This window comes from Herpailurus yagouaroundi, unplaced genomic scaffold, assembly GCF_014898765.1.
Source record: "Herpailurus yagouaroundi ecotype Mexico unplaced genomic scaffold, PumYag 159, whole genome shotgun sequence".
Classification (NCBI taxonomy): domain Eukaryota; kingdom Metazoa; phylum Chordata; class Mammalia; order Carnivora; family Felidae; genus Herpailurus; species Herpailurus yagouaroundi.
In genome coordinates, this window is record NW_024412400.1 from 75,358,984 (window position 1) to 75,372,712 (window position 13,729).

Below are 13,729 nucleotides of genomic sequence, written 5' to 3' on the forward strand. Positions count from 1 at the left end.
AATTTGATGAAAAAAATGAATCTACACATCCAATTATCTACAAACTCCAAGAAATATAAATTCAAAGAGATACACATAGATATATCAAACTATCAAAAGAGAAAGAATCTGAAAGTAGTAAGAGAAAAGCAGCTTGTCATATGCAAGACATTTTCAAATAAGATTAATAGTTGATTTCTTATCAGAAACTATGGAGGCCACAAAACAATGGCATGACATATTCAAAGTGCTTAAAGAAAAAGACTGTCAACCAAAAATTCTGCATCGATGGTCAATTGATTTTCAACAAGGGTGTTGTCTTAGTTTAAGCTGCTATAACAAAGTACCATAGACTGGGTGGCTTATAAACAACAGAAATTTATTTCTTACAGTTCTAGAGGTTTGGAAATCTTAGATCACATGGTTGTGTTCTGGTGAGGGTTCTCTTCTGGGTTGCAGGTTGCTGACTTCTTATTATATCCTCACATAGCAGAGAGCAGAGATAGGAAGAAAATTCTCTCATGGCATTTATGATGGTATTAATCCTATTCATGTCAGCTCCACTCTTATAACCTCACCTACTCCTAATTACCTCCCAAAGTCTTCACTTCCTAATACCATTGGGTGTTACCATTGGGTAAAGTTCCAACATATGAATTTGGGGGGAATACAAACATTGTTAAGGCACTTGAATCCATAAAAAGTGCCCAGACCATTCAGTGAAGAACAGAACAGTCTTTTTAACCAACGGTTCAGGGACATGTGGAAGAATAAGCTTAGATCCCTAATTCAAAGATTAACTCAAAATGGATCAAGGAGTTAAAAACAAATTTTTAGAAGAAAGCACAGGTATAAATCTTGGATTAGGCAATGATTTCTTTTTTTCTTTTAATGTTTATTTATTTATTTTGAGAGATAGAGGGCTGGATAGAGAGAGAGGGAGAGACAGAATCCCAAGCAGGCTCTGCACTGACAATGCAGGGCTCGATCACACAAACCATGAGATCATGACCAGAGCTGAAATCAGGAGTTGGATGCTTAACCAACTAAGCTATTCAGGCGCCGTTAGGCAATGATTTTTTAGATATGACGCCAAAACACAAACAACCAAAGAAAAAAATAGATAAATTAGACTTCAACAAAGAAGTGATCAAGAAAGCAAAAAGACAAGCCACAGAATGCAAAAAAATATTTGTAAATCATATATCTGATAAAAGTCTAGTACCCAGAATATAGAAATAAGGTTTTACAACCACTATAAAAAGATAATCTAATTTTAAAATGGACATAAGCGTTGTATAGACATTTCTTCACAGAAAATATACAAATGGCCAGTAAGTTGGGGTGCCTGGGTGGCTTAGTTGGTTGGCTCAGGTCATGATTTCATGGTTTGTGGGTTTGAGCCCCGCATCGGGCTCTGTGCTGACAGCTCAGAGCCTGGAGCCTGCTTCGGATTCTGTGTCTGTCTCTCTCTCTGCCCCTCCCCCGCTCATGCTCTGTCTCTCTCTGTCTCAAAAATAAACAAACATTAAAAAAAAATTTAACATTTATTTTTTTTTTAATTTTTTTAATGTTTTATTTATTCTTGAGAGAGAGAGAGAGAGAGAGAGAGACAGAGCATGAGCAGGGGAGAAGCAGAGCGAGAGAGGGACACAGAATCTGAAGCAGGCTCCAGGCTCTGAGCAGTCAGCACAGAGCCCGATGCAGGCCTCGAACTCACAGACCATGAGATCATGACCTGAGCTGAAGTCGGATGCTCAACCAACTGAGCCACCCAGGCACCCCAACATTTATTTATTTTTGAGAGAGACAGAGCATGAGCATGGAAGGGGCTATCAGCACAGAGCCCGACGCAGGGCTCGAACTCACAGACCGTGAGATCATGACCTGAGCCGAAGTCGGACGCCTAACCGACTGAGCCACCCAGGTGCCCCTAAAAAAATTTTTTTTAAATAGTCAATAGGCACATGAAAAGATGCTCAATATTACTAGCATTAGGGAAGTGCAAATCAAAACCACAATGAGCTACCATTCCATATTTATTGAGATGGCTATAATAATAATAGTAATAATAAAAAGACAATAACAAATGTTGGTGAGGGAAGGGAGAAGATGGAACACTCACACCTTGCTGGTGCAAACAAGAAATGGTAGTAGTGCTTTGGAAAACAATTTGGAAATTCCTCAGAAAGTTAGCATAGAGTTAGTGTTACCATATGGCCCAGAAATTATTTATATATATTATACATGTATACGTGTATAATATATATATGTATTTTTTCCCAGAGGTTCCCACAAAAACTTATACACAAGTTTCCATAGCAGCATTATTCGTACTATCCAAAAAGTGGAAACAACCAAAATATCCATCAGCTTATGAATGGATAAACAGATATGTTATATCCATACAATGTACTATATCTCAGCTATGGAAAGGAATAAAGCACTGAGACATGCTACAATATGGATGAACACTGGAAAAATTTTGCTGGGTGAAAGAAACTAAACAGAACATGCCACATGTTATATGATTCTGTTTCTGTAAAATGTCCAGTAAAAGAAAATCCACAGAGATAGAAAGCAGATTCACAGTTGCCAGGGTCAGAGGGGAGGAGGAAGATGGGGAATGACTGCCAATGGGCACAGGGTTTTATTGTCGGGGAGGGTGATGAAAATGTTCTGGTGATGGTTGCACAACCTTGTGAAGAGATCAAAACCCATTGAACTATACACTTTAATAAGAGTGCATTTTATGGTATGCTAATTATATCTCAGCTTTAAAAAAAAAAAAAAGCAGTACAGCTTCTGAAAGTAGTACTGGCCATTTAAATCCCCATAACATAATCTTGGATGGGTTTGGGATTTCGGGTTGAGAAAGTTGACCTCGACAATTTGGTATGTAGGGGGAACACAGTTGAAAGGGACACATCCACACACAACCACACACACAAACCCCACACAACTTAAAGCAAGCATAGGTGCTTCCAGGTGCCATGAAAATGTGGCCACAGTTATTTTCCTGGCAAACCATTTTCTTTAACAATATCCCCAGTGTGCACACCCACCACAAAATTAGAATCAGTATAACTCTGCAAACTAAAGTCAGCAGGGGTAACCTTACCTTTAATATTGTTTTGCTGTTCCATTAGTAATTTACTTATTTCTGAAAACCAACAATCTCTGATTTCCTTTGAAGTTGCCTGCAATTGCAGATAAGAAGACACTCTGAGTATCAGATCACATGGAACATTAATTGGACAGGGTTTTTATTTTCTGGATGACCTTTAGAATAATGAGATAGAAAACACTTGCCAAGTCAGGGAACACAATAAGGAAAGAGTAGCAGACACCTGTGATGAAGGCATGAGCTTTACCTGCAGGATGTATTTCTCAAGTCCATTTCGGTTGGCAACTTCAAACTTTCTGTTGCTCCCCCTTCCAAGCTGGCGAACTGAAAGTGTCTTCAGCTATTGTAAAGAAAGAAGAAAAACTGCTGTACCACTGTTGTCTGATTTTTAAACGGTCCCCGTCAGCCACTCCAGTTCTTTCTACCCTTGGTAGTTCTCTTCTTCTATCTTCCTTTCACATGTTGTTGTTGTCTGTTAATGGCCCCAAGGAGCATAAAGCACACAGTGTCATCTCTCTTCTCTGTTTCAGGGGACAACACAGACTGTATCTTTTCATGGACTCCTCAACCTTTAAGCAAAGAGATCATCTCTCCTTTAATACCTAAGTATTTCACAAATCTGTATATAATAGTAACTGAATTAGTCTCCACTAAGAAACATAAATAACAAAAGCTACTATGAACAACTAGCAACTTTAATCACAAAAGCACAAATGTGTGTGTGTTGCACACATGCATGTGTGTGGGGGGGGGGGAGGGGGGTCTCCTCACCAGCTATGAAATATTTCCTACACAGGCGAGAGATGATGCTTGGTGTAGACGTGGGTTCCTACACCTCCAGAGCCAGGATACTGTCAACGCTTGTATGCAAAGATGTGTGGTTGAGAAGGGTAAGTCAAAGATGAAATCCAGCCCATGTTCTAATCACCAAGTCTTTCACCCCTCTGCCTGGAAGGTACTTTCCCAATTAATTTGTCCAGACAGGCTGCCATATGGTCCCTTTTCTCTACCTAGCACTCTTTTCTCAATGCCAGCCCTGACCCTGTTCAGTGACTGATTACCAGCTTGACTTTGGAGTTAGAAAGGTCTGGATGTGGAGTCTAGTTCTGTTGTGTGGCATTTGGCAAGTTAACCTCTCCTCTCTAGGCTTTAGTTTCCTGATCTGTAAAACAAGGATATTGATATTTCTCTCCATAGGGCCGTGCTGATTCCCAAATGCAATAGGACCCCTTTACCTTCATGGATTTCTTAAAGCTGTAATGAGGAGATAGGCCCTGGTCACTGGGCTCCATTCGTATCTTACAGAACACGATTCCTCTTTCAAAAAGATAGATTTGCCTCTGGCTGGGCTTAAATCGAATAAAATCCTTCATTTTATAACGATCCTTGTGAACTGTCCAGACACTGAAAGAACCATGCATCAACAGCTTGCCCAGTTTCCTGATGTCATCCTTTGGGAAACACAGACATACATAAAAATAAGCTGTTACATTTCTTGACAGGGAAAGAGCCCATAAGGGTCTATTTCCAAATTATAAAGCATGCTTATTTGAAGTTGACAATTTTGAAAGTGCCAGTCAGGCTCATCTGTCACTAAATCAAAACTACAATTTTGTGAGCTTCACTGAGCATGGCACCTTTCAGTTATGTAGGGAAATAGTTCAGCTGTGCAAGGTAAGAAACATAAAGCATGTTAGAAATACCTGAAGTAAAGATACTGGTACTCTGCTATTTTTGTCTTTAGAGTTAATTTCAGCTAGCAGAATTCTGTTTCCTCTTCTTTGTTTTTGATACATGACAGTCTACTTTAAAAGGGCAAGAGATTCACATTTAGGTATGTTCAGGAGTGACAGAATTTTTGCTGCATTATGGACCTATTCCATCATAATCCATGCATTTCATCTGTATCCTAACATCTGCCTCGGGTATGAGACGCTGGGAACATGAGATTTGTTCTGAAGGAAAAAAGCTTAGTATCCCCTAATCTTCATAACAGTGTAATGGAAATAGTAATTACATTCAACTTTGTGTTTTTCAGAGTGAGTGGATGAGGCAAAGATAACCCCAAATGACAAAATGTTTTAGAAAGTCCATTTGGCTTCAGGGACCATTTTACGATGCTTATCCCTCCACTAGCAAACCCACCTTTCTCCTGTGTCTGGTTAAAAGTCCAAATTAGTGACTCTGCCATCTCTGAGCTGTCTCCAAAGGGTAGCGGAATGAGATGAGCTAAGAATATTGTATTTTATCTTGTATTTTTAAAAAAACTAGACCACTTGAGGTAGATAATAAAGAATTTATTTCCCTAAAGGAAAACGCCAAAAGGAGGAAATTATTTGAAAAGGACCAGGAAAGAGAATTTTCCCTGATTTATGTCTAGCTGACATAAATCCTTACAATTCCTGAGAGTTAATACTAGAAATATGTGCATAATTTATAACTGGGCATTTTTATAATTTATTGTTTATATTGAGCAAACTGTGAATATTAAAATGATTTGCTGCACTTCTGAAATTCTAAAATAAAAACTTCAAGAACATAGACTCGGGGCACCTGGGTGGCTCAGTTGGTTAAGCATCCGACTTCGCTCAGGTCATGATCTCACGGTCCGTGGGTTCGAGCCCTGCGTCGGGCTCTGGGCCGACAGCTCGGAGCCTGGAGCCTGTTTCGGATTCTGTGTCTCCCTCTTTCTCTGACCCTCCCCTATTCATGCTCTCTCTCTCTCTCTCTGTCTCAAAAATAAATAAATGTTAAAAAAAATTAAAAAAAATAAATAAAAAAGAACATAGACTCTAGTCATTTCTATGGTGCTTACGGTGCTATTTTTCTCTTTTTGCTTTGTACAGTTTACACGTGTAAACTGTGGTGAGTGAAGGAATAAAGAGCCCCAAGCCATAAGGACTGTGCCCCTGAAAGCATGACTCTAGCTTTGACTGCACAGGCTCAGCTTGACCAGGCTCCAAAACAGATGGATAATGGGTTCATGAGGACCCCTGAGAAATTCTTCACTTTTTCCACATCCTTTCCACATCCTTCCAGGAGCCACTGTGGCAATCGCAGTGATTGCATTCTCCTTTAAACCCATTCAGTTTCTACTATATACACATAAATAATGCAGGAAATACGTTTTCATCAAGGCCATTGGCAAAAGTAGGTGCTTAATATTTGCCACATGAACAGCTATAATCAGTAGTTTCTATTTTATTTTTTTTAAGCTTACTTATTTTACTTTGGTGGGGGGCATAAGCAGGGGAGGGGCAGAGACAGAGGGAGACAGAGAATCCCATGTCAGTCCCCGCTGTTAGCACAGAGCCCAATGCAAGGCTCTAATCCGTGAACTGTGAGATCATGACCTGAGCCGAAATCAAGAGTCAGATGCTTAACCAACTGAGCCATCCAGGCACCCTGGTAGTTTCTATTTTAAAATGTATTTATATTCCACCTCATTAAAAAAATTGATATATCTTATAAAAATATATACAATAGAAGCAGACAGAAAATAACCAAGGAAATTAGGGTGAAAAAAAGATTAAAATAAAGATGAAGAAGTTGTACATAAAACCCATATAATAAAGCCATGTAAACCTGTTGCAGACAAGATTCTGACCTTCTAGTGGGCAGTACAGAGGGAAACACTGTATGATACATTATGCCCCAAAACATACCCAAACCAGTTGTTCAGGAAACACACAGCAATTCCTATTAATGAGATATGAGAGAAATTTCTTCCATGGGTCCTGGTCCTCAATAAAGAATCACTGAGTCAAATACTGAACATGTCCTCAACCACACCCCAGAATAGACAAGTGGATTTTAGGTAAAGCTGTTTTCTGACAACACATTTGGTGAACGTGCAGGCATCACTTCGAAGCACAGCTGGTAAAAGCAATTCTAAAAGAAACCCGAATGATGGGGGAGTGGGGAACAAGTCCAGGTGTGTACTCTCTAATGACCTGTGGAGAGCTGGGTGAGGTTAGTTAAAGTGACTGCCAAGGCCATGAGGATACTGCCTTGTCTATAGCTTTGCTGAAGAGGCAACTTTAGGTGGCGATGTTGTCTTTATCACCTCTGCTCTTTCCACCTCATCCCTCCAGCAGCCACAGCTGTTTGCACCTTAGTAGGCAATTGACCAATGGATATAAATTCAGAGAGGGGCCAGCCAACTTGACTGCTGTCTGAACTAAGGCAGGAATCCACAGGAATTGTAGCTGTGAGATGCGTTGTAAGAGAGCAAGAGGTGTAAAATACAATTAGGTAGCAGAGCAATAAGGTGAGTCACCAGAAACTATGAGGAAGAGGACAAGACATGGACAGAGGGAACGAACCAGTCAGTGGGTGGTGAGAGAACACATCAGGTGTGTGGATGTATCTGGCACATACAGGCAGGGCACACAGGTGAAAACCTCCACTTCTCCCAAGCCAAGGCCCTAGAGCTGCTATGAGTCCTGGAATTGTCCCATTCCCACCTCTGTGAGCCCGGCTCTTTGTTATGACTCTTCCCAAGGCTCTATGGTCACCTGTTCCAGTAAGCCCATCATCACTGGAGGTCAATGGAGGGAACTGCTGGGTCTTTTGAGTCCAGCTGAAACAGATGGGCTGCATGTCATCCAGGTATTTGCATACACTTTCTAGGGACCACACTTGTGATGGGATTGGACATCTCAATGCTCAAGGCCCATCTTGCAGGAGTCAAGGGTGTGTGCCCTATGCAGAGCTGATGAAGAGCAGGTGCACACGTATTACCACCAGTGAGGATGTATGCTGGCATGGAGGCAACCCCACCTCCCAAGGGCAAGGGCAGGGGGATCCCTCTGAGCAAGATCAAAGATGACCCTTGGTCATCTTTTCAACTATATGTATCCTTTCTTTCCAATTAGATTGAAGTTGGTTCCAGGGCCGGAGACCACATGCATAACTCCTGCAGATATATGTCCCTTTGACATATAATATTTATTCGTTTACTGGCACGAGTACCTGGGGGGACACGAAACTAAATGCTCCACACTGTGAGGAAGCTAATTTGGTGATGCCCCAGTACTAGATTGAACAATGTCTCCAAAAAAACTCATGTCCACCTGGGGCCTCAGAATGTGACATTATTTGGAAATAAGGTCTTTGCAGTTGTACTTAGCTAAAAGGAAATCCTCCTAGAATAGGGTGGGCCCTAATGCAATGACTAGTGTCCTCATGAGAAGAGAAAACAGAGACGCAGACACAGGCACACACATAGAGGTGACTCCATGAAGACAGGCAGAAACTGGAGTGATGCAGCTATAAGCCAAGGAATGCCGAGAATTGCTGGCAACTACTAGAAGCCAGGGGTGAAAGCAAGGAAGGAGGATTCTTTCCCAGAGTCTTCAGAGGGAGCAAAGGCCTGATATCACCCTGATTTTTTACTTTTAGCCTCCAGAACTGTGGAGCTTTTTTATTGCAGCTCTAGGAAATGAATATATCTGCAAACCAGGTTTTCTAGTAATGATGTAATATTCTGGCCATCATTTTGGTGTTTTGAATCTTTTTAAGTTAGATGGAGATAGAAAGAGAGACAAAGCATGAGTGGGGGCGGGGCAGAGAGAGAGACACACACACAGAATCCGAAGCAGGCTCCAGGCTCTGCACTGTCAGCACAGAGCCCGAGGCAGGACTCGAACTCACGAGCAGTGAGATCATGACCCGAGCCAAAGTTGGACGCTTAACCAACTGAGCCACCCAGGCACCCCTGGTGTGTTGCATCTAATGGATATCAACTCAGAGATACAACACAGGGGCTATCCCAAAACAAATAATGACGTGAAAAGTCAGATGGCCTCCCTCATGTGGGAAATGATGGCAATATAAACTAGTAACTATTACCATTTTTCATGTGTGGAATTTTGTAGGTAAGAACTCTGATAGAAGAATTTCAAACGTGACTATATCAGCGAAATGAAGAATCTGGCTGGGAGAGTGTGTAGTGAATATGGCCTCAAGAAAGAGACCACTTTCGGATGCCCAGGTTTCCATTCCTGGCAGTGACAGCAATGTGACAAGGATATATACTTCTTGCACAAAGACATAGGAAACATCTGGATAAATGTATCAGCACAAAGTCAGTCCAGAAACAAAAAGAAGAAGCCATAGGACAGAAAAGCCCCTTAATACAATCACCAGAAGCAAAGGGGTTCCTTCCTTTCCGGTCTGATCAAGTACCCAAGGAAGTCAGCTGTAGGGCCCTTTCTTCAGCATCTACCAGCTGCCAGGCACAGTGCTAGCTGCTTTTATTATGATTTAATCCTCGTTAACTCCTTACAACCAACCGCCCTTTGACACAGGTGTCTTGAGCGTGGGAAGAAGCACAATGCAATTTCACTGAGTTGTTAAGATTATTTACTCAGTCTTATCTCTGGAGCCAACACTAAGGTAAGTAAAGTAGGAACTGAAATAAAATACCTGGCCTTAGCCCACAAAACTTGCAATAAAAATATATCCTGTATTGAATGGCATAATTTGTTCCAGAAAATAACCTTTACTACTCAACTTTGGAACTGGTTCCTGGCAAGTCAGGATTTAAAAGGACTCTATACAAATCTCTATTTTATGTGTTGGATTGAATAGAGGGGACTCTTTTTTTTTTTTGCAAATGGAAGGAATAAATGACATCTCGGTGTTCCACAAAATAAACTTTCTTAAAACAATTTTTTTTTTTAGTTTCTGTGATTAAATTAAACCAAGAACTAACTGAGTGTACAACAGGAATAACATTGTAAATATCAGGAGGGAATATTTTCAGTTGTTTTAATTATGCATTCACCCACTGAAGTTCAGTGTCCTTCCTTTTCAGAACCACGTTAATATTGGATACTAAGTAGTGAAACTAACAGGTTAAGTTCTGGGTTTGTCCACACACTCAGCACATGATTGTAAACACCCTGTGCTAAGGTTCTACAAAGCAGAGTCAGAGTCCTAAGATCTGAGTTAGGAGTAGCTGAGTTGCTAAGAAACGCTAAACAAAATCAGATGAACAAAGTGTTGAGAGAATGGCACCCTGGACAGGGAAGGAAGATGTCCAAGAAGTAGTCCAGGCTGATGCACAACGTAATCTTGGGTGAGCTAACTCTTCTTTCCGTGGATCTATTCCTGAATCAGAAACTGAAAATTTCACCGCCTGCTCTTCTATAATTCAATAGGATTAGATAAAACTGTCAGGGTAAAGTAGCTAATGTACTAGACGTAAAGCAAGTTAAAATCTTAGTGAAAAAAACCAAGAGTTTATGTCAAAGGCACAATTCCGAGGACATATGGGAGAAAGAAGTTCTTTGCATTTGATGCAAAACTGTCTAAAACTCTATAAGCTGCTTCATCTCATTTGCATGCAAGTTGCCTTTAAGTGAAATTAGAATTCTACTTACTCACATTTTGGTAATTATTTTCTCATAACTTCCTCCTCCTATGTTACCCACACTTAGAATAAAACTGGGAGTTTCCTGCCCTGTGTATGATTTCCAAGCCATTCATTTGATTCAGGGAGATGGATACTAACAGGATTAGCTGACACGTGTTCAAAGATAAAAAGAACAGGAAGACGTCCCAAAATGATTAAACAAATTGCTTCCTTGAGTTCCCTTAAATGAAGAAGGAAAAAAATTTTACCAAGAAAATCATCCCCTCCCTCACATACGCTGTGCTCCATGAATACCCTTCTGAATCATGCATCAGAAGTAAGCAGAGAGCACTCTTGAGTCCCAGGGGACAGTAACAGCATTCACTGCCTGATCACTGTGGACCCAGTGGGGCTGCTTCTGAGATGCTGGTCAGAGAAATACCAGGAGGGAGGGAAATAAAAAGACCACGTTGGCCCCTAATTAATTTGCAAGGTTTGACTTATGATCAGGAAAGAAAGGAAAGGTCATTTCATTTGCCTAGACTTCAATAAACAGTATGTTAAAATGGGATAAAAATAAGAAGGAAAAGTATCTGTCTGAAATGTAATTCTCAGAATGCTTGATCCTTGTGTGGTAGACAGAATAACAGCCTCCCAAAGAGGGCCACGTCCTAATCCCTGGAATCTGAGACTATGTCAAGTTACATGACAAATGGGAATTAAGGTTGCTAATGGAATTAGGGCCATTCATCAGCTGATTTCGAGATGGGGAGATACCATGGATTAATGGGTGGGTCCAATGTAATCACAAGAGTCCTTGAAAGTCGAAGAGAAGGTCCAAGAATGATGTGATTTGAGAAGAACTTTGAAATGGAGAGAGAAACCATGAGCCAGGGGATGTGTGTGGCCTTAAGGAGCTGGACAAGGCAAGGAAACAGATTCTCTCCCACAGCCTCCCAAAAGGAAAGTAGACACCTTGATTTTAGCCTGGTGAGACTGTGTTGTACTTCTGACCCGTGGAACTATAATATAATAAATGTGTGCTGCTCTAAGCCACCAAGGTGGTGGTAAGTTTTTATGGCAGTGATGGAAAACTAATCCACCTAAGTCAAGATCTAGAGCACCTCCAGGAAAACCAGTGATGGGCCAGTCCTAAGGAGCCCATACAGTTACAGAAGATAGCTTGCCTGGAATTCCTGGAATTGACCTACTCAGGAGTTTACCGTAATGCCCGGGTTGAGAGAGTTCAACTCCTTAGCATTGCTTCTTTTGGTATTTTCCTTCAATCATTTGGATTAAGGGATGTACGATATATGCTTGTCAGACCTCTTCTGAGATCTGCGATGTGAAAATGGAGTTAGACTTTCACTTAGGACCTATTTTCAAAGGACTTTGTACCAAGAAAATCTGAGTCAAGAAGGAAAAAATTTTAATCTTTTAATAGTGCCATGAGTCAGAATAAATTACTCCTTCATCACTTTGCCCCGCCCATATATGTTCTGGTCCTTGAGTTCCTGGCTTTTCCAGAGTGTGGGTCAGTCTCAATATTCAAGACCCCAGGAAATACAACACAAGTTTCCTGAAAATGCTAAGCTGTTGCCTCGATTCCTACAGCACAGATTTGCAGAACAATTTAGGCTACTTTCCTCAGAGTCCAATTCCTTTACCACAGGTCATCTCTCTAACTTTGCCATAAGCTATCTCCTATGTTTGTAATATTGTGCCTGCCTTTTGCTGAGATGTTCCAACACTTGCTATGGCACATACCGGACATCCAGTGACTGCTGCCAGGTCCACGGCCAACTCACAGGACTTGATCAAATCCTCCATCATGACCAAAGCTTGTTGTAGTTCAGCTAAGAATGCTGAATCCTTGGTCCTCTTTGGCCCATTCTGTGGAAACCAAATGCCTTGTTGGAAATCAAAAGGTAAACCATCTACCAAGTGAACAAGGGAAAGAGGACAGAGATAAGGAGAGACCAATCCAGCCAGCACAGAGACTGAGAAGGTAAATACATGGATCTCTTTCCCTGCTCCCGAAGAACGGTGGTTAAAGATACTTGCTGGTTTATATACATGATAAACACACAAGCAAAATAACCAACCGCACCTTCTGTACATTGAACTTATGAAGAATGACGTTCACAAAATCATGGATATTATATTCCTGCTATATAAGAAACATACTGACCTTTTATTTTAAAAAGTTTATTTATTTATTTTGAGAAAGAGAGAGAAATAGAGAGGCAGAGAGAGAGGGAGAAAGAATCCCACACAGGCTCTGTGCTGAAACAGGGCAGAATCTCATGAACCTCGAGATCATGACCTGAACCGAAATCAAGAGCCAGACACTGAACAGACAGAGCCACCCAGGCGCCCCCATGCTGACCTTTTTTGGAGCATGAAAAACCCAGACCCTTTATATAAGCTGCTCTCCCTGTTTTACATCCCACCAGGGGCCTATTGAAAAGTGCAATCTCAGTATCATATTCCTGTGGGTAAATTTATGCTTAAAACCATCCCAGAGGAGGATATTTGTAAACTCCCATAGAGGCAGAGAATGAGCTGCCTGCCATGTGGAGGCTTACTAATGAGTATCATGTAAATGCCCTAACTGTTGGATTTGCCACATTGAATCCCCCCTCCAGCTCTACCCTTTCTCCCTCTTCTCCTTCCCCAGTCTTTCCCACATTCTATCACCATGAAAGACATGAAAGAGGTAAGCCAACATGGTCTGCACCTCCCAAACACAAAGTCTCAGCATTAAGTGGAGACATTGTAACTGCTAATTCAAGAGACCAATGTTCCAATTATTACTACTGTGACACTTAGGACACAATAGAGATGACTGTTTCTGTGTGAAAGTCTTTTGCTTACAGTTTCAGTATTTTATTCCCCTGCTACCTACATAGCATATTTATCTGTTATCTGGTAAATACCAACAAAGAGATTTTGGTTTCTTCCTTTTTGTTTTTAAACACATCAATTTCTGGGGCGCCTGGGTGGCTCAGTAGGTTAAGCGTCCGACTTCGGCTCAGGTCATGATCTCACAGTCCATGAGTTCAAGCCCCTCACCCAGCTCTGTGCTGACAGCTCAGAGCCTGGAGCTGCTTCGGATTCTGTGTCTCCCTCTCTCTCAGCCCCTCCCCTGCTCATGCTCTGTCTCTTTCTGTCTCAAATATAAATAAAAACATTAAAAAAATTTTTTAAAAACATCAATTTCTCCTTTTTTTTTTTTTAAAGTTTACTTATTTATTTTGAGA

The 13,729-nt window shown here is 41.1% G+C and overlaps 1 protein-coding gene across 1 annotated transcript in view; it reads right to left on the reverse strand.

Moving 5' to 3' along the window:
• The window catches only part of MCF2L2 (MCF.2 cell line derived transforming sequence-like 2), a 271,514-nt gene that overhangs the window by 25,709 nt on the left and 232,076 nt on the right, over nt 1–13,729 (reverse strand). Inside the window, exons 22-25 of the mRNA XM_040480870.1 lie at nt 12,234–12,359; nt 4,342–4,557; nt 3,354–3,446; nt 3,101–3,179 (exon numbers count right to left, since the gene is read on the reverse strand). Coding sequence (XP_040336804.1) covers nt 3,101–3,179; nt 3,354–3,446; nt 4,342–4,557; nt 12,234–12,359 — 514 coding nt within the window. The remainder of the gene's footprint in view (nt 1–3,100; nt 3,180–3,353; nt 3,447–4,341; nt 4,558–12,233; nt 12,360–13,729) is intronic.